The sequence below is a fragment of the Astyanax mexicanus genome, chromosome 3, assembly GCF_023375975.1.
Source record: "Astyanax mexicanus isolate ESR-SI-001 chromosome 3, AstMex3_surface, whole genome shotgun sequence".
NCBI classification, from domain to species: Eukaryota; Metazoa; Chordata; class Actinopteri; order Characiformes; family Acestrorhamphidae; genus Astyanax; species Astyanax mexicanus.
In genome coordinates, this window is record NC_064410.1 from 32,620,571 (window position 1) to 32,647,374 (window position 26,804).

Here is a 26,804-nt window from a genome sequence, read left to right on the forward strand (position 1 = left end):
TAAATAGTGGTTTTTTAATAAGCTTCTTGTGCACTTTTAAAGTTATTAATGCCTTGTTTTTAAATGTTAGTGCTCTCCAGATTCTATCAATGAGGTATGGAGCTACTGGATAACTGTGTAAAAAACGATTTATCTGAAGGGGTAAGTGGGTAAAGAGTGCTGGGTAAAAAGCACAAAGTTGCTGGATTTCGGAAAGCTGCAGGAGAGCGGAGGTGGGCTATTCAACAAAGGTTAGTACTCCTTATTATATTTTACTACACCAAAAGTCAATATTGCTCCGGAGCTCTCCTTTAAGGCACCCCAACTCCAAATATTCATTACTAGCATTAAAGGTAGTTCACATAAATATTAGCTATATGGGACATTCCAGGATTTTGGTACATTTCAGGGGTGGTCACTTCTGAAAATTTGATCTTCAATTTGATCATTTTTAGTCATTTATTTATTAAATACAGGTAATAGACTATCAAAAAGTTTGATTCGTCAAGCTCAGGTATCAAATCCGTTTTTGTAATTAGATTATGCAATATATTTGGTAACTTACAGAAACAGGGTTGCGAGTAACAGGGTTGCAAATCTAGGCTGTTGTGGTTTAACCCAGGAACAGATGATAACTGTAAAATTTAGCTTTGTATACAAGATCAAGGACAAACATGGTTATATAAGTATATAAAGTAAAATTTGACTCTACTCAATATTAGTCTTACAATATGAGTAACAGGGTTGCGTTCACTGAGTGATTCACACAACTTGGACAAACATATTTGGAAAAAAAACTTGAAAATTGTTAGAGCACTTACTCTTGGTCTTGCCATAGGGGCAGAAAATGTCCTTGTGATGTAACTTCCTTTGTGCCAGTAGACTAATTTTTTTAACTCTTTCTCTGCCAGGTAAAATTCCTTATGGTAACAGGGTTGCGCGCATGTTGTGGGACACAACTTAATAGCATATAAACTGTAACATGCAATACAATGTAGACCAAAGAAGTTGTTTTCATAAGTAAAGGAGATGCATATCAACAATATACAAGAGGAAGTCATTTATTTAGAACTTATTTTAATTGTTAAATTTGCCAAAGGATTTGGTCACCCAATGTGTGGGACAAGAGAAAACGGCCATTTTTTGAGGTGGTCCAAAGGTATTTTGAATAATATCTAAGGAGCTTATTTTTCCACCATATTTTACAGTTTGTCTTATAACAAGTACATTGTTCATAAAAAATAGTCATTTAGATATTTTGGATACGTACATTTGAAATTTAAGTGGTGGGACAGGAAATGTACCAAAATCCTGGAATGTCCCATATATATGGTTGCTATCCTACCTGCTGCTAAATTAAACTATTTGTACAAAACACGTAGACATAATTTATCCAATATAATCTAATGAGATCACTTAACGCTGTATTAATCTTTTTTCTTCTGGCTTCCTAATTTCTGAAGGTTCATATTTTGCCGGTTGCAGGAATCACAAACCTGGCTGGCTGGCTGCTGTCAGCACTAGTGGGAGGGGAGCCCCTTGAGGGGGATTCTGATAACAGTATTGTAGTATTTTCCTGCATTGACGCCACAGAATTTAAAGGGGCACTCACACAGTTTGTCGTTGTATTCAATTCACAACCAGTTATTGTCTAGGGGACCCAGGCAATTGATTTGGTTGGCTTGCCTTGTTGCAACGAGCCTGGCCATGAGTGGGTTGCTCATATCGCCAGTTTTAAAAAGTATTTTTAAATGTTACAAAATAACATGCACTATCATTGGAGTCTTTGAACAGATCAGACAGAATCTTTTCAGTGATAAATTCTTGCACAATGTCTGGATCATCTATCTCCACTGCTTTTACTGTGTCAAGGTCACTTGAAAAGCTTGAGCTGAACAGCAGCAAAGTCACCAAACGAGCACACGCTCTGCTCCACATTAATAAAATCAGCAGCTGCTTTATACACTGTTATATAAACATAGTAAATGCAAAGGGAGCAGACGTTTCCTGAGGGAGGAGAGCACTTGTGGACTGGTGATTAAATAAAGGTAAACACACACAGAGCTGCTCTCATTGGGTTTACAAAAAAACTATTTACAGCAGGGAATTAAAGCCTGTTTATTCAACCTCACAAAAGATTGACCCCCTCTAACTGGCCACTCTATTAGAAACCTTTAATTCCTGCTTCACTTACTGGCCACTTATAATGGGTGGTGGTCAAATGTCAACACAGCACTTCCACTGACAATGAGTCACTACTGGAGTGAAGTTGTTACACATCATTGTGTAACTGCTAACCTTCTCTATGGCATGAATTGTATATTCTTGGTAAGAAAAGGTAAAATCACTGGTATTTCTGGGAGCTTGGGGGTTGAATGTTCATATCAGTCATAATAAACCGTTCCCCCACATTATTTGATGCCCCCTGGATCACAAATTGGTTTGCCCTAAAGCAACAACATTCTACAAATGTGTTAAAATATAATTATTTTCTGTATATACAGTACCAGTCAAATGTTTGGACACATCTTAAATTCAGTGTTTCTTTTTCCAAAATGTAAAATGTGCTGCATGGTAGATTAATACTAAAGACATCCAAACAAAATAAATGTTAAATAAATCAGAATATGTTTTATATTTTAGATTCTTCACAGTAGGAATGTCTTGCTTAGATGACAGCTTTGTACATCTTGGCTGCATTTTTATGAGGTAGAGTCACCTGGAATGGCTTTCAGGTAGAGCTTAAATTCTCTGCCCAAACCCCGACTGGAACTCGGGCCGGGTCGAGACGAGATTTCCCACCACTTACCTTGGGTCGGGTCAGGCTCTGTTTTTAACGCTATTTTTATTTTATATAAACTATGGCCAGATAAACACAATATAGTAAAGTAACAAATCAAACTGTTTAAAAAAAAATGTTGCACAAGTTATAATCATGCAGCTCTAAAACTGTGCAGTGAGAACTTCTCCTCTTGTCTGCACATAGTTTGTTCAGAAAGTATTTTATTATTTTATTATTATAAACATTGTTAATTATTTTACAGTAGATGAAAATAGCTGTTGTTAAGAATTAACAAAAATTTGGGCTCCTCAATTTCCTGAGCTCCTCCCCCTAGTCCTATGTATACCTCCCAGGTGCTCCTCACCTTCGTGATTTTCAACCTCGCACCCGCCCCCACCCCATTACCACCCTCATCTTCATCACTTACCTAGCTGTGTGGGGGACCTGGCTTGAGAACCTTCTTAAGCTGTTCTGAACTGTACCCCAAGCATACATAAACATAATCACAGTTCCACCCTCCCCCGCATCGCATAGACGTGGTTAATTATATGTGATGATAGTGATACGTTTTCACTTTTGTAATTAAGTTTTTGAGTTGAAGGTTAGCCTGACAGTTGGTGAGTACTTTGTGAGCTTACCTCCTTCCAATGAGGTAAAAAATCTGTAACTTTTAGCTCCTAATTCACTAAACCCTAAACCATATTTTTTCCATTAGTAGCTGAAATGTGTTCCTTTAAAGTAATAAAACATACCAGTCTAGTGCTGGGTGATTATGGCCTAAAAATAATCTTTTTTTCACAAAAAATTGGATTCCTCCTCCCCCCCCCCCCCTTACTAAAAATCAAGCTACAGATGACAAATAAATGATTTAAAACTAGGTATATATGTATATGTGTTTGGTGTTCAGAGGCTTTGGGTCAAAGATTGAGTGAATCAATGATCCAAAACAATGTTTTTACCATTCCATGCGTTCATATCACATGTTGGCCTTATGTACACACACCGCGGACAAATTCACACACTGACGGACAATGGATTGTACTTTAGAACGAGTCACAGAAGAGACTTTGAAGTCTGTTTTCCACAGTTAATCACAGATCCTCACCGGAGAGCGATGGCGCTGCAGTTTTTAGAAATGGTATGATGTATTTCTAGATAAATATGTGCTTTGTCCCACCGGGTGTTGTGTCGGAAGTGCTGGAGCAGTGCTGGAACTTGGACAGAGCGGAATGAAAATATGCGCACGTGAGTCTGTGGGAGATGCCGGTAACCATTGCTATTTTATAAGACGAGAAACAATGCAGAAATGAGTAGCGTTTTTGGATATTTAAGATTCAAAAAAGATCAAATGTCTGCATGTAAAATCGTGATTACTCCATTTTAAAAATCACAGTAAAACTGTAATTTGAAATAATCAAATTAATCGTGAAAATCGCCCAGCACTATACCAATCTTGCTTAAATTTTTTTATAAACCTTTCCTAACCTAACGCTTTTATTGTGTTAATTTCCACCTCTGCAGTGGAACTTACCACTTAAAGTTTGTGTACATCACAATATGCAGATCAATCAGTCAATAATACCGCCCCTACGTGACATCCACATTGCTGTTGCTGCAGCTCAGCCAATCAGCCCTCCCTCCTGCCCTGCCTCTAAACCCATACATCACCCAGTGCCCCTCCCAATCAACCCCTCCCATTTTTGGATCAATTTTTTTATTTTTTGCTGAGGGTGGAGTCAGCAAAAATCAGGGGGTTTAGTGCCCCTTTAATTATTTTACTATGTGTGGTTTCATTCTGTTGTGCTGATTAACTAAGCAGCTGCAGTTCTTGATGTTAGACTCTACTAAAGTGCTCAGGTTTTTAAGATGCTGCATGTGCTCATCGGCTCTTTTTTATTTTTTGGTGAGATCTTTTTTACTGCTGATACAGCACTTTCACTGTAGGAAGGGTTAGGACTCTGTGTTCCTCTGATGCTGACTATAACACTTGGCATTTCTGTAACTCAGAGCTCATCGTAAACTAGTGGTGGAGCTGCTTTGATAAACTTTTATCGTGGCATTAAAACAGTATTTCAGAGTTTTTCTTTTTCATTTATCTGCATTTCCAGCATACAGTCAGTTACCACAGACACATGTTCTTTTACAGAAGCCAGCTTACTTAAAGAAGCATTACAATGGGGGGCAATGAGTAGGTCCTAAATTTATTGATTTTTGAAGTTTCAGATTTTTGTTTGTGGTAATGGATTGTACACTGCAGATGCTACAGAGATTAGATTGAAAAGTTCATCTTATTTTAATATTCTAAACATTTAAATCCTTCAAGCTAGAATTCTCTCACACAAAACAAATGAATTCACCTTTGAAAGCACTCCAAACAACCTTAAAATAAAATAAAAAAACTTATCTGTGTAAATAATGCAATAACATACAGTTTTTCCATTAATGGCATTTTTAAGGGGCTCATATTAATCCTTTCTGACACAGATTTTGGCAGTTAAACATGGTGTTTTAGGGCTGTTTCACTGTTAAAACTGGACCATTATTTCATGTATATGCAATAAGACAAGGGTCAGGTAACTGAAAACTCAGTGAGGCCAAATGAGGCCCAAATAACCAAACAGAAGATCAGTTACTGCATAAAATTCATCATACTGTTTAGCATCCATCTTTCCTTCTGATAGACACTGTATTTAGATTTAATTAGATTCTAGAAAAAAAACAATACCATTTCAGTTTCTGAATCAGTTTGTCTGATTTTGCTATTTATAGGTAGATGTTTGAGTAAAATGAACATTGCTGTTTTATTCTATAAACTACAGTTTATTCCAAATTCCAAATTAACAAAAAAGATACAGAGCTTTTAGACCTTTTAAATAATACCACTCACAGCTGATGGTGGAATATCTAGGAGGAGAGAAGTTTCCTAGGATCACTGGTTGCAATAGTGTCATCCTCATGCTGGAGTTCAGTGAGCTTTTTAAACCCCACATTCTTTTATTAATGTTTGTAAAGGTCGACTGCATGGCTAGGTGCTTGATTTACGTGGCAATGGGACTGAATTAAACACCTGAACAAAATGATTAAGAGATGTGTCTCTATACTTTTGTCCATATGGTGTATTTCTTTTGCTTATTTGCTACATTAGTCTCAGTTTAAAACGAATAAATGTCGTGTAAAATAAAATACGCAAACTTCAGACAGCAAACGTCTTGGCTGATTGAGCACTTTTAGGTTGGGTGGTTGTTTCAGTGAGATTTTTGGCTTTATGAATATACATGTGTTGATCAAAGATAAAGATTAATATTTTTCCAGAGGGCCACTCAACAAAGTAGATTCTTAATTGTGAGTGTGAGTGTGATTGTGTGTGTGTGTGTGTGTGTGTGTGTGTGTGTGTGTTGTGTGTGTGGGCTGGGCCGGGCCGGGGTGTGCCAGCTCCGTGTCCTGTGTTGTATTAATTTTAGTCCAGGATAAAGTGGGTCAGGTAGAGAACGGGTCTGCTGGGCTGTAGGAATCAGGCCAGTATACACACACACACACTGTGCAGGAAGAACGGAGAGATCTGAGGGGAAAAGAAGCCATCCTAAAGCTCTAATGAACAGCCAATAAACCCGCGCACACACACTGCTACTGACAGAGCAACATGCTGACTGAAAGTGCTAAAACTGGCCAAGCTTTCCTTAAGGGAACAGCACTATGAATTGTAACTGGTTTCTATACCTGGGTACTATTGTAGACGATGATATCTACCTTTAAAAACATTCCTTACAGGTCTCAAACATCAACACTTACTTTAGCACTCTAGATTGTTAGATCACAGTACAGTATCATATATTAAATATAGTACAGTTTCTGCTCTTTTGAGTTAGATTCTAGAAAAAATCGATACCATTTCAGTTTTTTGAATCAGTTTCTCTGATTTTGCTATTTATAGGTATATGTTCATATTCATAAAGTTAAAAAGTTCAGAAATCAATATTTGGTGGAATAACCCTGGTTTTTATTACAGTTTTCATGCATCTTGCATCTTTCTCCTCCACTAGTCTTACACACTGCTTTTGCATAACTTCATGCTACTCCTGGTGCAAGAAGTCAAGCAGTTCAGCTTTTTTTGATGGCTTGTGATCATCCTTCCTCCTCTTGATTATATTCAAGGGGTTGTCAATTTGGTAAAATTAAAGAAACTCTTAATTTTTAAGTGGTCTCTTATTTTTTTGTTCCAGAGCTGTACTTTTACTATAGTACAGTTTCTGCTCTTTTGAGTTTAATTTTGTTACAGGACTCATACTTTCTCTATAGTACACTTTCTGTCCTATGAGTGAGACCATGATATTCTGTCCACATTTTATTATAGTACAGTTTCTATGCTTTTGATTGCAAACTCATAATACAGTACACATACGTCCAGTATATATCTGTCATACAGTTTCTTCTCTTTAACTGAGCCAGATTGTGGTACAGAACAGTTTGATTTAAATGAAGTTGTACATAGTCTGACTAGCATAGTAACATCTTTTGAGATGTTGTGATTTGGGTTAGATTCTAATACAGTATTCATCATTTCACAATAGTAGAGTTTCTGTTATTTAATTTAAGTTACATTGTGATACGGTTCCCATACTTTTACAATAGTGCAATTCCTGTTTTTTAATTGAGTTACATTCTGGTGCAGTTTCCCTACTTTTATTGTTGTATAGTTTTGCTCTTTTAATTGAGTTATATTGTGTGTTACAGTTTCTATACTTTACTGTTTTGAAGTATCTGCATGTTTAATTGAGTTAAATTGTGTTACGGTTCCGATGCGTTTTTACTCTTATACAGTTTCTGCCCTTGTAATTGAGTTACATTGTGTTTCAGTTCCCATAATTTTACTATTGTACAGTTTTGCCCTATTAATTGAGTTACATTGTGATGCAGTTCCCCCATTTTTGTTGTTTTACAGTTTTTGCTCTTTTGAGTTACATTGTGATACATTTCCTATACTTTACTATTTTAAAGTTTCTGCACTTTTAATTGAGTTAAATTATATTATGGTTCCCAACCTTTTACTACTAAACACTTTATGCTCATTAATTTGAGTTACATTGTGTTACCGTTCCCATACTTTTACTGTTGTACCGTTTCTGCTCTTTTAATTGAATTGTGACATGTTACCTATAAAGTCAGGTGCAGACGTTACTAAAAGCACAGGAAATGAGAGATACACTGATTTGGTTACTTGACAGACTCATAGCTCTTCCAGCGCAGACAACAATCTTTTTGCTACAGGTAATTAGCATTAATTTAATTTGATTAACCAACATGTTTTCTATGGGAATAATAATAAGCTGTGTACAGTGGTGTGAGAATCTTTTAGTAACTGAGGAATTTCTGGAAGTTGTGGTGATTTTAGCTTATAATAAATATCAGTGTAACTTTGTGAATTGAGTAGCTGAGACTGAGAGTTCTGCACACTGTGTAACTGTGAAGCTACACTTTAGCCAAAAATACATCAACAACATCTTCCTCATAGACCAAACAAATACCAGTAAACACAGACTCTCTCCACAAGACTAAAATGACTGTGTGTGCTTTTTTCCATTTATGCAGATACACATTTTACTGGCATGTCTTGGGGCAAAACAAAATAGCTGCCAGTTTCTCCACAACAAATAGCTCAACCTACTGCAGGATCTACACTGTGTACTGTTCTTTCATTTCATGCCTCTGTTATGGGACTTTTTTGTTGTTGTTGTTTTGTCTAAGTCTCAACATTATTTTACATTCAGTCTAATCTCAGTGTTTTAAACATTATTGTAACATATTTAACTTTTCTTGGTTAGTGTTACTTTAACTTTTACTCTCTGGGTAATTCAGTTGTCTGGTTTCTGTCTCAATATTATGTAACATTTTGATGTTTTTTTTAGTCCTCTTAGTTGTATTCTCTAGTCTTGATGTTCAATTGTCTTGTCTCAGTCTAAACATTAATTTAACTTTCCTGTCTCAGTCACAATGATAATTTTACTGTCTTTTTTCACCTTTAATGTAAATTTGACAGTCTTGTCTGAGTCTCAACAATAATTGGATTCTCTTGTCTCAGTCTCAACGTTAATTTTATTGTTTAGTCTGAGTCTCAATGTTAATTTGATAGTTTTGTCTCAATCCCAACATTGATTTGGTTTTCTTGTCTAAGTCTCAACGTTAATTTAATTGTCTTGTCTCAGTCTCAACATTAATTTGACGGTCTTGTCTCAGTTTAGTGTGATTTCCTCTTTTTATTCTGGTTCATTTGGTTCATTCGTTCTTGTTTGGTACATTCCAAAGCTAGCTGCCAACATTCAGATGTTATAAAAGGTGTTTGTTTGGCAATAGTTTGAGTGGTGAGGATTTAAAAATCTCTGGATCTAAGTGATGTTTCCTTTTTTAAATCCTCCCTGTAATGTGGGTCCCAGATTTATAGGTTACAGTTTATTTTTGGCATTATAGTTCAGCTATCAGTTCTGTAACTGGCATTCAGTCTCAGCTTTGAATGAGTGAAGCTGACGAATTTGATTGGCTCTGTTACTGTAGAACCCATTTTAGCACTGAATAATTTAATTTAACGTCAACTTCATATCAACCACATTTCTTTTGCCTGAGCATTTTTATATGTTATTGCCATTTACATCCTGAGGTTTAGATTCACTTCATATAATACCAAAAATGTATTATGTATGAGAAACACCTCCTCTCTTATGAAATATATAGATAAAAAAAAATACAAATATTTATATATATGTGTATATATATATAAATATTTGTATTTATATTTTTTTATCTATATATATTTTTTATATCTATATATTTGATTCATTCAAGAAACAACATGATATGATTTAATATTTGTAAAGAAATAATGTTTAAAAAAAGCAAACATATCTGCCAGATAATACTTTTGGTAGATACAATTAACTATATAAAACAAGTAAACGTCTGTTAATTAGTTAAATAATCTTAGATTTAAAAGAATGGTACTTGTTAAGAGATTATGGTTTGACTGTAGTTAGTTAGAGGTCAATTTTTATTTTTATTTTATTTGCATTATTTTTTGGGGTATGGAGCATTTGTGACCATGACTACTATTTTACAGATTTCATATGCACGCGAGAGAGAGAGGGAAAATAAAGATGGAAAATCACTCCTTAGAAAACACACACACTTACTCAATTCATTATGTAGTTTTTTGGGCAGTGACATTTGTGTAATTAGCCCGTGTGCATTCAGGATACAGACATCTCTGTATTGCTCCCTCAGCGGCCCACCCACGTAACGCTCCTGAGGGAATTGTCCCGGTTCTCTTTAATGGCCGGTTCATTCCTGCTTAAACTGAGGCCTCTATCAGATCGTCTTAATGATTCTGCTTCATTACCATAAGACCTAACAAATACCATCAACCCTGAGGGGTTTCGGCCCAGTTTCAGTCAGACAAGTAATGTTTGTTGTTGGAAGTTTTGATTCTTGAGTTTTACACTGGAGCCACTGGAGGCTAATGTAACTAAAAGGATGAATTTATTATTATTAGCCAGTTAGTGCACACTCCTAAATCTACATAGTTCATTCATTACTAGCAGACTTGATCGTGTGGTTTCTGACAGTGTAGAAAACACAGTTTGGCATAAACTTGGACTGAAATATTTTGCAGAGCTCAAACAGCTCTGGAAAAAATAAGAGACCACTTAAACATGATGAGTTTCCTTGATTGTACCAAATTGAAAACCTCAGGAATATAATCAAAAGGAAGATAGATGATCACAAAGATTTTGCACCAGGAGTGGCATAAAGTTATCCAAAAGCAGTGTGTAAGACTGATGGAGAATAACATGCCAAGATGCAAGAAAAGAATATTGATTACTTAATTTCTTTGCATTACTTGATTACTTTGCATTATTTGAGGTCTGAAAGCCCTGCATTTTTTTTGTTATTTCAGCCATTTCTCATTTTCTGCAAATAAATGCTCTAAATGACAATATTTTTATTTGTAATTTGGAGAAAATGTTGTCTGCAGTTTATAAAAAAAATCAATAATGTTCATTTTATTCAAACAATAAACCTATAAATAGCAAAATCAGATGAACTGATTCAGAAACTGGAGTGGTCTTCTCATTTTCCAGAGCTGTAGGAATATCTAGAAGTCTTTATTATGTCCGTAAGTCTTGACTGTTCAGTACACCAGCAACAATGGCTTCTGTGTCCTAAATTCGTTAAGCTCTGTGAGTTGTTTTGGACATTTTCTTATCAGTGATTTGTGATCTCAGATGAGTTCTGCTGCAATCTTCCAAAACAAGAGAAGAGTACATCACTATAGAGACTCAAGGCCTCACTTTTCTGAAATGTCTTATGCCTACTTTACACTACATGATTTTAGCCTGGTTTTCTTGTCGTAAACGAAAACCTTTGCTTGAAGGCTAATCAGCAATCACTCAGCACTTGTGGTCACTAACAAGTCTCAGAGACCCGACAAACATCTAGCAGATTTAATATCTAGACCAGTCAGTGAATGTTAGTCAAGAGCAGCAACTACCTGCAGCCAGTGAGATGAGAAACACCAGACAGACAGACAGATAGACAGACAGATAATTTAGGTATCCAGCAGCAACAACACAATACAATAAGAAACATATTTAAACATAAATTATACAACAGTTAGTTCCAACCTCACAATCTGATTGGTTGAGAAGTGTTCTAGCCGTGCTGATATATGTGATAACATCACGGCCTTCTCACACTAAACTTGTATCACTCCACCGACGTGTTGCCGAGTAACAGCGTATACACACAGGACACCCGCAGCAGCGTTAGCTTCGCACAGGCTAGGGCTCAGTCACGGCACGCTCGTCCGCAGCGCTGGCTGTCTTTTGTGGAAAAAAGAGAAAGAAAATCGCTCGGTTACTGCCGTCTGACAGCCAGAATGCTAACCAGCCAGGCTAGGCTAAGCTAATTTAATGCTGAGCAAAAGCAAACTATGCTAAGCTAACCACAGTCCAGCCAGCTAGCTAAAACCAACACCACACAGCAGAACAACAAGCAGAAATGCAAAAAAAATGCGCAGCTTTCACCTGAAGACGACTCCACAGAGCAGGAGAGGAGAGTATTAGCGTTATTTCACGCTCTTTTTACAAGATTTTTACAAGATAGACAATTGTATAATTCGTGACCCTGTTTCACCGATCAGTTCTGTAGTGTGAACAGCACAACAACTGAAGACTCACAATTACAGCACAACCTTTTGTGTCGTGTGAACAGTCAACACATTTCATTTCCCATAATGTATTTCAGTCCACCGGAACAAATGTGTAGTTCAAATGAACATTATAGAGCATCTTTAATTAAAGCAATAGAAACCATATTGTCACCTACACTTCCTGTAGCGTAATACAGTCTGTCAGAATGACTGTGTGGTTCATATAAACATAACAAAGCACTTTTTAAATGGAAAAATCCCAGAAACCATATTGCCTGATGCACTTTCACATGTTTACAGCAGCATTAATATCTTTACATACACTGAGACACACACACACACTGCTTTTCTCTTAGTCCTGTTATCTGTCAGAGTTGCACTGCAACCTTTGGCCTCAGGAAAGTTTTTTGGGTAAACAAGATCACCCTTAAACACCAACAACACACACACACACACACCTATCAGAGGTTCATCACAATGTGCGTACACACACATTTCAAGCTATTAATGCAACACAATCTATATTTCAGTTTTTTGCATGTTTAGTTATGTGATTATTTAACAAAACACACTTTTTTTTATTTGCCAATCACACACATTCTGTATTTTAAGCAATAAAAGACAAAAACATTCCCTCAGTTTCCACAAATGTAATTGATCAGCCATGACATGTTTAGTATATGAAGACTGCTTCTTAGCACTGATTTACACTGGAGCTATTCGACTAATGTAGCCATAAAGCTCAATTTTTAGCATTAGCAAAACCTTTTAATATACTAAAACTGTTTGGAGGTGTTGAGTAATGTGTAATAGATTTTCTTATGTGGTTTCAGACTCACTGTTATCTATAAACATGGCATATTGAGCTTGAGGGTTAAAAGCAGCAGCAGCATCTTGATAGACTGATTGACTAACAGGATATTTTATTTGGGTAAATTAGTTTTCACCAACCTATCACTTGTGTGTAATTTTGTTGACTCTCTGCAGCTGGACAAACTGAGACATGATCCCAAATTTAATTGGTGATGACTGCAGCGGTGCGTTCATTTGCATAGTGGTGTTTATAAATCTGCACTAATTTGAGGAAATCCAGGGGCTTGCATTTATTCCTGATGCATGCCTGTTTTAATAAATCTGCTCTTTAAGCCTCTTACAATTACACTTATCCATGTTTGGATGCTTTCCGCAATTGCAAACAGAATTATCAGGCCTGAACTGGAACAATCAATAGATTAAAAAAACACAAATCCACAAGTCTCTAATAACACTAGCTCACTGTCCACAGTGCAGCAGGAGACACAGACACAGCACATGGTCATTCAGAAGAAAGGAAGTAACACCCAAGATATAAGAAAGCTGAATAATTCTGCAACCACCAACTTCAGGCCACTCCCAGAAACAGTTACTAATGCTGAGTAAAGATAACAGTCATCAGTTTATTATAAAGCCATTTCTGTAAAGGGGCTTCTATACGTTCATCTCCCAACTATGCTCTGTGTTCATTTTTGCCCTACACAATAGATGAGAGAGATGACTGAGCAGTTTTTCAGATTTATTTTCCTGGTTTTAACATCACACTTTACACAACCCCACAACAAAAGAGGTGTAAACATGGTTATGCTTATTACCTAGAAAGTGTTTGAATTAAATGTAAAAAGGGCATGTTATCCAACCATGGCCACTTCTTTGGTACTTAGATTTGTGACCTTGTTTTTTTTTTTTACTTTATTTGTAAGTGTTTATGTTGCAAAGCTGCAACTTAAAAACGTGCAAAAGGCATGTTTTTGCGCTGTTTGAAACGTTTAAAAGGCATTTGCTAATTCTCTTAATTATTCAGGGGTGTGTTTTTAGCATATTGTGAAACAAACCAATCAGCGAGTCTCTTGCCATCCCCTTTAAGAGCCAGATGCGCTCTTATTGGTATTTTAATTGCATAGCACTTCTTAGCTTCTCAGCAGTGGAAACTGGTCTGTATGTTCACACTGTGAAGGGGTGTGAGCAGGTAATTAATGGGAACAGCAATGTTATTTTATTAAGTATTCTATTTATTGTTCATGTAAAAGTTGGGTTTGTGCGCTGCTGCGCATCCATGTGCGTGTGTTATGAGTGGGGGTGTGCGTCCGTTGAGTGCACATGGTGCACCTGTGTTGCCAAGATAGCAATTAACTTCTGACCGTTGACTGTCGTCAGGGTTCTAATCCCTCCGATGCTTTCCATTACCAAGATACCAATATGCTAGAAATTTACCTGAACATACTTCAACCAGACCACTGCTCATTGGTGTAGATATAGATTCGTAAACTTTGTTTCTTTTTAAACCATGCAGGTGCAAGGCATAAAAATTGTAGGTGAGGTCAGGTGTAACGTAGCAATGAACATCGCAACATGCCTTAGGAAGGGTGTAAGATGTGGCCCAATGTGTTTTTTGCCGTTCACATTGCCACACAGATAGCACATTTGCTTACTCACCTGTGAACGTAGCCTTTTTAAGGTAGTAAAAAAAAATTGGAACTTGACTGATAGGTGTTTATGACTCATTCTGAGAGTCCAGTCTGAAGTACAGTATGTGGTCTGGGGATTGTTTTAAGTAGATTCAGCAGATGCAGTTTGTGGATTTTGTGTAGATTTTGCTTTGAGTTATCATTATTATGCATCAGTAAAATGCCCTTATAAAGTGACTCTTTTACAGACCTGTAAAAAGCTAACCCTTTTGGAAACCTTAAGGGTTCATACTGGAACATGGCAAAAAAACTCATCCTGTCTCATCCTGACCTGCATGTTCAAAACCTCCTAGAGAATGGCTTGCAGGTGTTCTTGTGCAGTGAAATGCCATGACCCCAGAATGTGCTGTTTTTTGCCACTTCTTTGCCACCAAGGGTCTGTATAATAAAAAAGACAAGAAGTGGATGAACCTAGGTCCCACTTTTTTGTCCAAATGTGTACAGAAAAGCAATGTTCAAAATTGTGCAATCAGTCCATGGTTCTAATGAAATTCTTCTGTGGTAAAGTTTAAAAATGTAAAATCGCTGTGAACTCTAATAATCTACTCAAGGTTTGAGCTGTGGTTAAACCCTATAAAGACTACATTTGTTGTTAAACAGGCTAAACCATTAAGATAACCAACGGGTTCAAAATCTGAAAAGAAAAAAAAATCAATTAGAGCCAGAGGAATGTCCTGAAAACAACAAGAAACCACTGATTATGTAACAACCAAAGATCGAACAGGTCAGCCAAGTAAAACAGCAGCAGTTGATGGCAAACATTGTGACAGCTGTAGAGGAAAAACCCAAAAGCAACAGTCAGAAACCTCATCAACAGCCTCCACAGGGCAGAGGTGAATGTACAGTATCTTAATCTACTGTTCAAAGTAGACTTTGATCAGCGGTAGAATTTGAAACAAAATAACAAAAAGGGCTTTAAGGCCTTAAATAATGCAAAGAAAAAAAAAGTTTATATTCATAAAGTTTTAAGAGTTCAGAAATCAATATTTTTTTATCACAGTTTTTATGCATCTTGGCATGTTCTCCTCCACCAGTCTTACACACTGCTTTTGGATTATGCCACACCTGGTACAAAAATTCAAGCATTTCAGCTTGGTTTGATGGCTTGTGATCATCCATCTTCCTGTGGATCATATTCCAGAGGTTTTTAATCTGGTTAAATCAAAGAAAGTGATCTCTTATTTTTTTTCCAGAGCTGTATGTTGTACACACTATTCAAACAGACTTACCATTAAACACAGGGATACTTTTTCATAATACACAATCAGGAACCAGAGGGAAATCTGAAAAGAATATCTGCCTGATAAAATTCACATGAACGTGATGTTGCTACTGTAACACAAGGCCATGGTGAGAGCACATTATACTGAAACCTGTTTAACTAAAGGAAAGTTTACATGTTGTTGACCTATGCTAGTTTATACACCCACACATAACAGTATACATGCACAAATATAAAAATCAGGAATCAAAATGTGCTGTAGTGCAAGTTACTGTGTAAGTCATTGTTATGTTGGGTATAAGAATCTACTTTCTAAATATCAGTATCTGAAAATATCTGAAAAAAAAAAATCTGAAAACACCTGAAAATACTGGCCTTCCTCCAGGAGAGCACTGGAAACTGTTATGCTAACACAATTACTCTGATGTACATATAGTGCCAAATAAATTTTTCAAATTGCATAATATTTGTACACTGCAGAGTAAAACATTAATGCTTTACTACCACTTTATTTTTGTATTGAATTGGATTGATTTATACCTCTAACTAAAACAATCACACATTTTTCTATTGACTAAATCCAGACATTTGAACAGTAGCGTGTGAGTTAATGATCCTGAGTAGTAAATATTAAAACTTTTTAAACCAGACATAACAAGAAATAATTATTACAACATAAGAGAGCTTTAAAATGACGGATTTGTCACAGCAGACTTGTGTTTCAGGAATTAGTCTGAGCTGAATTCAGTCACCCTGACCTTTACTGGCAACCTGCTAAAGCTCTTTAAAAGAACTTTGACCAGCACAGTTAGTTTGCCCTAGTTTTCCACACTGAATATCAAGAATGTAGAGGTCTTTGTTTTTGTTTTGCTCTGTTTTGCAACAGCATCTCTCAGCCAAGAAGTAAGATTAGTAACTCAATAAAGATATTTAAAGTCAGTTTACATGTTTTAGATTTTACACTAAACCTTTTGACCAGCTTTAGATTCTTTAATTACAGATGTTTTTACATGATTTTCTCGGGCCCAACCTGATAATTTAGAAACATCAGTGGTTTGGATTAATTAATTGCCTTTAAATCTGGCTCAAGAATCCTCTAAAGACTTCTTGATCTCTCATTTTGTGAGAGGGAGTGTGGGAGGGAGACAGGAAGTTAAATGTGTTTTGATGCCACACATTTTTTATAGGCTAGCTCACTTATAGCTTTAGTGTGTAGATGGTCTCTGAGGTGCAGACCCAATTAAACACGAACTATGCCCATTTCAGTCTCGTAATGCCAGTGCCCCTTTTCTATTTTCATCCATCTAAAAATGAGTGCAGAAAGGACTGGAAATCTTTCTGTTTTTCTGAATGAAAATCAGTAAGAACAGATGTGTCTATTACACAGAATTGGTGCTTTTTTTTTTATTTGAGACAGAGTCAAAAGAATTTAATCAAACTTCTGGAATTATTTATCCTTCCAGACTGGCTACTCTGTTAATGTTTTGCGTCAATTTCGACCTTGTGCAGCAAAATCACCTCAAAACAACCCTAGAACACTTGTTACTGTTCTGTTTAATCTGTCCCTGCTTGCCAGCTCCTTACCCATCAACAACACTTTCTGTTTTCTTAATTGTAGAAGTAGAATGTATATTGTATTACTTTTTCATTTTTTACACTTTTTACACATATTTTTGCAAATGTAGCCTAGTTAATGTAATTAATGCCGATCAAACACAGGCGTGCAGATAGCCAATCAGGAAACTGACAGAATCCTGATCACAGGAAACCGAATGAACATTATTGATCACAGACCCCAGATGCAGACAATTAGCAAAGACATGTTTGCTATCTGACATGTGCTTAGTAGGGCTGAGCATTTGCAAAAAAGTGGTGGTTTGATACAGCGTTAAAAAAAATCATAGTATACTTTACTTTTAATTATAGATACATAAATACTAACAAACTCTTGCCAGACAACTCTTGTTTACGGTAAATTCATTGCTCCAAATTTTATATATTTTAGTCCCAGATCCACAGCACAGGAGATGGTACAAGTGAGAAAATGAAAAGTAAAAGTAATCTCAATTTTTTCATCTAAGCCTGATTTCATAATTTCTTAAAAATATGCTTGTTTGAAAAATATATTGATGTAATGTGACTCAAAACTCATATAAGTAAACAAATAAACTGCTGCATTGCACACTTTATGCACAACTACACTATTACATAACACTCCTGATTGCTTAATTCTAACTAGGCATCAGTACCAAAATACATGTACTTGTACTCGGTTGGAAAAAAAAAAAGATCTATGCATTACTACTTTTATGCAATCAAAACAAAAAAATTTAAAGACACAATGCAACACTCTAATGTCAGAGTTTAAAAAGAACACTAAATTAACCACTGTCTGACACCAATCTTTAAACATCAATAATGAGATTTATAAAATGTACAGTATTGCAAAACCAAAAATCTGATACTTTAAAATATGTAGATATATTCATACACTCATAGTGCTTTGTTTACAATGCGAGATGCTAGACACTATTACCAATCTCATCTCTGTAAAAAAAACACACATCTTTAAACACACCCAGATCTTCATTTGCTTGGCGTACACAAATAGGTGTGTTTTGTAACACAATATAAAAAACTTAACTTTGTAAACACAAAAAAATATATATTCACAGAGCTGAACATTGGAGCAACCGGAACTACTTTTCCGGTGGACATTGTTGTGATTTTCTGCTGTCTGGTTTTTCCCCTTTTCCTGCTTTTGTCTTTCTTCCTAGATCTACTAAGATCCACGTGCTCTTGTGTTACATATTTTTTTTGTACAATACTGATCAGCCAATAAGTGTTTGGTATCTGATGTGCTTTGTTTCTCTGGGTTTAGTACAAACAGATACTCCACAATGCACAGTGATTAAAACTGCTCGGTTAATAAAATAAATAATATAGTCAGGTTGATAAACATTATAGTAGTTTGTAACACTATATTATTTTTGTGCTGTACAGATACGCAGACGGAGACCCACACCAGCAACACTGTTCAGAGTAGCTGACCAAACATCACCTGAAGACGATAACTCCACCCATCAGGTAACACAGCGCCCCTGCTGGTCTGAACGCTGAACTGTGTCCACATTAAAATCAAACCACACAAACTTACCTGGTGTAAACACTTAATTCACACTGCAGAGAAGCAGCTTAATAACATCTGTAGCACGTTTTGACCGACTGTAATAATAAGGGTATGGCTTTGAGGTCATTATAATCATAATAATAGAGTCTTTAAAGTAATATTTAGCAGAGCTGTACCCTGCTGTTTGAATACGGTGGATATGAGCTACCGGGAAATGAGCACCTACACAAAAAAAGCAATATTAAATGAAATTTAATCTTATGACCTCTGTTCTGTTCTTAAAGAATAATAATTAACAAATACACAACTACCAATCTTTTCTCCATTATATAATATAAATATTCAGCACGTACTGTTAAATACAACACAGATAATAATGTTGTATTTACCACCACGCCATTCAGTGTTCAGTATCACTATGAATAGTTCAATATTCAATTAAATATTTTAATTATGTCATATCTGCTATAAACTATTTAGAAAATAAAACATTATCCCATTCCTGCCATTAATTATCCAGGATCGATAGTGAATTATTTGGTATTTTCTAGAAATTATTCCAAAGTGTCTATATGCTTTTCATTATCTACTATAAATTATTCAGAATCTACCAGAATTTCTTCAGTATCTAGCATGAATGACTCTGTATCTATTATGGACTATTTTACACCTACCAGAACTTATTCAGTATCCTATATGAACTATCCAATGTCTTTCAGAAATTAATCGGTATCTACGAACATGTATTCAATATTTAATATGAAGTTTTTTTTCATATTTCCTACTATGAGCTATTCACTGTTAATCTGAAATTATTCAGTATCTACAATTAATTATTCAGAATCTATCAGAATGTTTTCAGTATCTATTACAAACTTTTTAGTGTCTATCAGAAATTGATTAGTATCTGCAATTATTACTCAATCTACTATAAAATAGTTGATATCGACTATTATGAGCTATTTAATGTTTATCAGAAATGATTTAGTAACTATTATAAATTATTTTATATCTACAATTTACTATTTAGAATCTACCAGAATGTTTTCAGTATCTATTATGAAGTATTCAGTGTCTATCAGAAATTAACCAGTGTCTACAATTAATTATTCAATATCTACTATGAAATATTCAGAATCTACACATTTTTTTTCAATATGTATCTACTATGAACAATTCTACAAGAAATAATTTAGCACTCAGAATTATTTAGTACTACAGTATTTTTTCAGCACCTGTATGGAAAGATATGATGATGTGATAGCTGATTATTGATTCTTCTGTAAAGATTTAGGCACATTGTTGGTGCAGCTGCTGATGTGTGTGTTAAAAGCAGTTACTGTGTTTCAGTGGGTTGTTGGAGAGAACGGCGTCCTCAAACCCAAACGAGTCAACTCCAGTGTTTACCAGCCTCCCTCACTAAAAGGTTAGTGTGTGTGTTTGCGTATGTATGCATGTGTGCGTGAGGTGGAAGGTCTTTTGCAGCAGTGTGTGCCTTTGCTATGCACTGGGCTTTGCTGTGCTGTACTGATTGTGTGTTTACAGGCCAGACTTACACTAACACACACACACAGCTTTCTGTCTCTGCTGGGTTTTTTGTTGCTGCTGTTTTGTTTTTTCATGTGTGTGTGTGTACGTCTGCGTGTGCGTGCAAGATTAGGGACAGTGACAGCTGCAACGGGTGTGAGTCTGCGCTGGTATGGATCATATGGGATTATGATGAACAACACGCACACACGCGCATATGCTGTCTGACTTCAGATCTGCTCAGAGTTTTAGTAACCTTGAATTTGATCAGGATGTACAGAACTTTCAATTAGATATAAGTTCCATTCACTGTAACTTTCATTAACCCTAGATATGGCCCTAGCCCTAACTCTTAATCTTTAACCTGGCAATAAACCTATCCCTGGTTACTAAACTTAGCTCTGGCAAAGCAAAACAAAAACAAGGCAACTTCTATCTCTCTTTTTTATCTATCTTAATTTCACTCTCTCTTTTTTAATTCTTTAACTCCACCATTTTTTTCTTACACTAATACCTATACCTTCATTGTCTTACACACAAACTCTGTCAAGTTTCTTAATTTTCCCCTTTCTTTTTCTTTCCTTTTGCCCTCCCTGGCTCCCTCTCAAGGAGCAATTACTTATGGTTGAGTTAGGATTGCCTCCACTGACTACGCCAACTGAGAGGCCAAGCTGGGCTCCCAAGTGGTGCAGCCTTTTAAATGAACCTTAGGCTCTGTCATCAGGGAGCTGGAAGTTCCTGAGAGAACAACTAGCCTTGTTCTCTCTTTGTAGGTTAGTTTGATGCTGCTAGCAGTTAATATTCTTCTCCAAGCGTGTTGCGCTCCAGTGATGTTGTGTTATGGTTTTGATTCTACTTTTTCATCAACAAAGTGATGGTGCCGAATCCCTCAAACTAACAAACCTTTTTAAAGAAGAGACCCACATTTCTTTTTTTTTTTTTACAGAATTACCTTGAGCAAAACATCAATATTTAATTTAAAAAAGGAGGGTCTGTGCTAGTTTAGAGCCACTAAGTAGCACATATCATCAATTTGACAGAACACCCTGTAATCTCTAAGCTTTTTCAGTTTATTTATAATTTACTTTTTTAAATTTTACCTTAAGTAAATTTAAGTGTCCTTCCGCTAAAACCTTCTTTTTCTTGTTCTTTGTGAAGCACAGTAGGTCTCTCTGAGTTATATGAGTATATGCATGCTGCACATGAAACTCAATCTGCATTGTCTGCAGAAGCAAGTAAAACAAAATATTCAGAAAAATGAGTCGATCAGGAAAAGCACCGCATCTACATCAACTCGTAAATCAGTATTTATGGCCTCATCCACCTGCGAGGTTTGCATGGCTGTCTGCAGAAGCCAGGCAGCCATGTAGGTAGGTGTGTTTTTAAAACAGTTCTGTTTACACTAGTTAAAAGTTAAAAAAAAAATGTTCCACTGCCTGGGCGAATCTCCTGCTGCTGCTCAGCCACCAAAACTGATTTTTATTTTCTGGACCTGGACTACCCACCTCTGTTGGTAAATAAGTAGGTTTACATAGGATCTCCGGTGGATTTCATGTTTTACAGGGACTCTAAAGCTAGGTTAGTTTGTCTGACTGCATCATAGGTTAATTGATTCCAGACAACAATATTAAGAAGTTGTAATGGCACCATTTGTCTGGCAGAGATCCTGTGATTTTGCAATAAAAAGGAAGGAACTGTTCAGGACTTTGGCACCAGCAGCACACCAGTGGAAAAGTGGTATTAGAACCACATGTGAGCCGAGAGAGAACCGAAAATGACTAAACCTGAGGAAAAATCTATAAAATAAATTATTTTGTCGTATTTAAGCAATTTTACAAATCAAAGTGTATTTTTTGAGGAATAAAAATCTTCTTATTGTTATTAATAACAATCTGGGAACAAGTTTGCGCACACGCAAAATTGTACACTCCTGGCCTTGACTTGCCTTTTGGACAGAGTTACTGTGACTGAATCTATTTTATCTGAGGCTGATGTTTGTTATTCAAGATAAAGCAGAATAAACAGACTGGATTCGCACAACAGACAGAATTTTTCCATAGCAGGGAAAAGGTATGTTAATACTATTTTGAGCATACAGGGTTTTGTTAACAATGAGTATTTTTTTCCCACAAAAAATAAATTAATTAATGAAGAGCAGTGTAATAATAATAATAATAATAATAATAATAATAATAATAATAATACGATTTTATCAAAAGTTACAAAAGAGGGCTTTTAATTTGAAACAAGGGACACAAAATGACAGGAAAGAGGAAAGAGAAGAGAAAGGTGGATATAATTAGCTAACCAGAACTACATAGATTTCTACAACAGAATTATGCCCTTTCTACATTAAAGTAAAACCATATTAAAACCACAGAAAGGCAAAATAGATTGCATCTTGAAATTTACACAGAGAAAGACAAGCAGTCTTTTGAAAAATCCTAAGGCTAAGTTACCTCAGCTAATGTTACTATCCTAGCTGAGCACAGCTCTTATTTTATCAAGTCTGTGGTGAACAGATGAATGAATACTAAACTGATTAAACTCCTACTAAACATTTGTAAACAGGCTAAGTGTAAAATGAAATTGAACATTAGCATGCTACTAAAAAGGCTGTCTATTTTCAAAATGTCTGCCTTCAAAACGCCTTTCTCTAAAGGTATTGTACTGTAAAGACAATGCTTGGTGCTTCATTAATTTTACACCTGAGCTATGAGGTGAAAGTAGCTAACAAATAATGGAATTCATACTAGCATTAGCCAGTTAGCATGTAGTCCTCACCACAAACCGTGTGGCTCACAAATCCAGCAGATTTGCTCCTGTGTTTTCTGACACGGTTTGACTCACTGTTGTGTGTAAACATGGTAATTCTTTGTTTAGGTGTTTGTGAGTGTTCAGCACAGTGTGTGTCCCTGTGTGTGTCTTTTTAAAGCCAGGCGGACACTGTGCGATTTTAGCCCGATTTTAAGCCCGATCTGGTCGGATGCGACTGAATTTCATGATCGGGCCGAATTTTAGCTTGATCGTGCGTCGTTTGTCGTGCAGTGTGAGAGGGGAAGCGATGTCCGATTAATTGCCCATAGGAGCTGCGAATGAGCAGTCGGACGCGACCAGGGATTTCTGACATGCCAGAAATTTTGGTCGCTTGTCTCACAGTGTGAGCTGTTTTGCGGGCCGATTTCTTAACGTCACGACCTGTTTTCCCAAAAATCTGCACAGTAACTATAAATAATTATTAGTCATATTTATTTCTGTCAGTTATAAGGATTTATATTTATGTTCGGTACACAGACTTATAGCTTAATATAGCAGACACAGGCATTCTGCTGTTTAAGAATTTCAACAGATGCTTATTCTCAGTCAATAGCTGGAGTTTTTGAAAAGAAAAATTAAAAGAGAAAATATCTTTGACAAACATAAATTTATTTTATTTCACTTTGCTATTATATCTGAAAAATAAAGCACATTGTCAGCCTCTGGTGCTGCCCGTCAATTATATAAAACTTAAAACATGCACAGAAATATAAAGCTATATTTTATAATTCGTTTCTTTTCGCCAGGGCAAATTTATTAAAATTATAAATATGTTAATTTATTAATTAAAATCTCGTCCAGTGCTCCAGAATATTAGCCACGCAAAGCCAGCTTAGCGCAGCGCGTGGCATTGCGCGCGGCATTGCCCGCATAATAACCTCTGTCTTCTAAAATAAACGTTTTAATAAATAAGGTCGGAGAAGTGTAGTATAATTAGTGCTATTAAACTTACTAAAGCTAATAAATGTACTGATAATTAATCAAGATAAATCAGACAAAATGCGCTGCGCCTCTCTCTCGCTCTCTTTCGCAGCGCGGAGCTGAATTCAGCGCGAGGCTACAGGAACTCAGTTCAGTTGAATAAAAATAAGTAAGGGCCTGTAAGTACAAGCAAAGGACCTGTAAGTAAATATAGTCAAATATAAAGAATAGTTTGAGGTTTTGGTGAGCTGTTTTCATGATTTGAAACTGAAACTAACTGAAACTTTGATTATTCTGCAGAAAGCCTGGGTTATTTTAAACGAATTTTTAATGAGTTTATATTTTATATTTATTCATTTAAATTATTTTTCTTCTTTTATTAATCAAATCATTAAATATATATCTTCATAAGATATAATTTTTTTCCCTTTTATGTCAATTTTTATGATCTTTTTTTAAGGTCCTATTTATCCTTTTTTACGTATATATTTTATTCGTCTATAATAAATGTCAGTTTTTATTCCTATTTTTTATATATTAATCCCTTTTAAACTGTTAATGCTCAGCGGCACTGTAAATGAGGGTCCCTATCCAGTGTGAATAACCGATTGCTTGTTTAATATTCAGTGTTGCAAAACCAGTTTTTACATAAACAATAAACAGAATAAAAAATAAAATTATTTTATTTTATTTAAGCTGCTGGTGTTTCTTTCGCAGCCTGACGGGCAGTCATTTTTCTATGCGCTCTCCTTCTGTAAAACGGACAACCCGTAGAGTCCACGTCGCCTCAGCCACCTGCGAGTCCATGTACGTCTCTTCCGTGGACTTTCAGCGCACAACAGGGCACAAATAAGCAAAGCTAAGCGCTTTCTTTTGCAAGGCGTTGTGTTGAAGCGAGAGTTTGTACGCAAAGAAAGCTCCGCCTACGGGCTGCGTTTAGACGTGCAGTGTAAGCTCCCCCGTCGCAGCAGGTCAGTCGGACCGTACAGTGTGTGCAGATGAATCGCAGGCGTTGTTCATACACGACAAACGATTCAAACGTGCTGTTTGAGCTCTCCAGAACGCATCCGATTAAAAAAATCGCACAGTGTCCGCCTGGCTTAACACTGTATGTGTTCATTTTTCCTGCTGCTTGGCTTCCTGCCTGTTAACCTGCTTACCTGCCTGCTATTATAGTACAACATCCCAGTGGTGCCGGGGGTGTGTGTGGGTATGAGTGTGTGTGTGTGTGTGTTTTTGTCCCTATGCCATATACAGTAGTGTTTTTCCCTTGTGTGTTTTGAGCATCCCTGAATCCCCTGTTTGTTTCTGTGTGTTTGTTCCGTCCCTCTGTCTTTCTGTTTGTGTCTGTGTGTCTGTGTATATGTGTGTGTAGCTGTCCAGCAGATGGCTGAGACTCAGATGCAGAAGTTGGGTGTGTATCCTCACATGGAGGAGGGGGAGGAGCCTTTAGAGACAGAGGAGGCGGAGTTATTAAGCCGCACTGCTGGTAAACACCACCACACACACAAACACATGGATGCAGATTCCTGTCACTTTACATATGAAGATGAATATGATGAATAAGAAATGTGATGAGTCACTCACTACAATCATCCAGATTACCTTTACAGCTCCCAGACTAAAAATACAACTGTGGAAAAGATAGAAGAGTCCAAGACGAATATCAGAGCATCAGATTATTCTAACCTGAAACTTAAACAACATGCAGAGTTTAATCTAATAAAAGCATAAAACTCTCATTACATTCATATCTAGAATTAAGTTCTAAAACATTAATATCTAGAGTAAAATTTTAAATACATTCATATATAGAGTGTAGTTTTAAAAACATTAATATTCAAAAATATTGTTCTAGGTTAAAGATCTAATAACATTCCCATGTAGAATTAAGTTCTAATTAAACAAATGTTACTTCAGATGTTTTCTGTGCGCCCTTTGTTTCAGAAATGGGACAGAACAAACATCCATGTATTAAATTTGTATCATTTTTAAGATTTTTAGAACACAAAGCTTCCACAGAATCACTTAGCCTAAATGTAGTAAGAATGTGCATTTACTTCTGCTTTAACAGCTAATTCCACATTCCAAATTGTAAAATAAATAAACATGTTAACTGTTTTGTTGCTTTACCATCTGGTCTTTACACTGTTACACTGTGGCCAAATAACATGCTGACATTTGTTCCTGTTTACCACATATCTGCCTACATGCCATCCATACTAGCTTGTGGTAATGCAAGAGAGACCCGACCAGCGTATAGTCACACTCTGCAACACGAAACATGGCAACTTGCTCTTATAGCCTTTAACACTGAGGCGGGGCAGTTAACTATTATATAACAGATATATAAATCCTAAGAGAAGGCAGCCTGTGGAGAATGTTTAGACGCTGATGGTGAGTGAGAGGTGGGAGGACACGCCCAATATGAAAATAGACGTTACCAGGAGCTAATGGAAAATGTTTTCCAGCCGACTCAGTTACAGGTTTTGTTAAGAAGCATCAATAAGAAAAAAATTATGAAATCAAACATCAGGTGAAAACCCCTGCAGAACTGCTCTGTAGACCCCATTTAACTAAAGAGTCAAAGTAAGCAGGTAGTGCCTCAACTAGAGTTAGTAATTTTGCCAACTTTTAACAAGAAACTTAATCAAGTTAGTTGCGATAATTGGTTTGTTATAGTTTGCAGTGCAATATTGTTTGTACAGCTAACTCTTAAAATCACATTA

General features: G+C 36.2%; 1 protein-coding gene across 1 annotated transcript in view; it reads left to right on the forward strand.

Annotated features, from left to right (window-relative positions):
- ppp1r1b (protein phosphatase 1, regulatory (inhibitor) subunit 1B) overlaps nucleotides 1–26,804 on the forward strand; it is a 45,469-nt gene that overhangs the window by 13,205 nt on the left and 5,460 nt on the right. Inside the window, exons 2-4 of the mRNA XM_007230789.4 lie at nucleotides 18,684–18,767; nucleotides 20,161–20,236; nucleotides 25,451–25,564. Coding sequence (XP_007230851.1) covers nucleotides 18,684–18,767; nucleotides 20,161–20,236; nucleotides 25,451–25,564 — 274 coding nt within the window. The remainder of the gene's footprint in view (nucleotides 1–18,683; nucleotides 18,768–20,160; nucleotides 20,237–25,450; nucleotides 25,565–26,804) is intronic.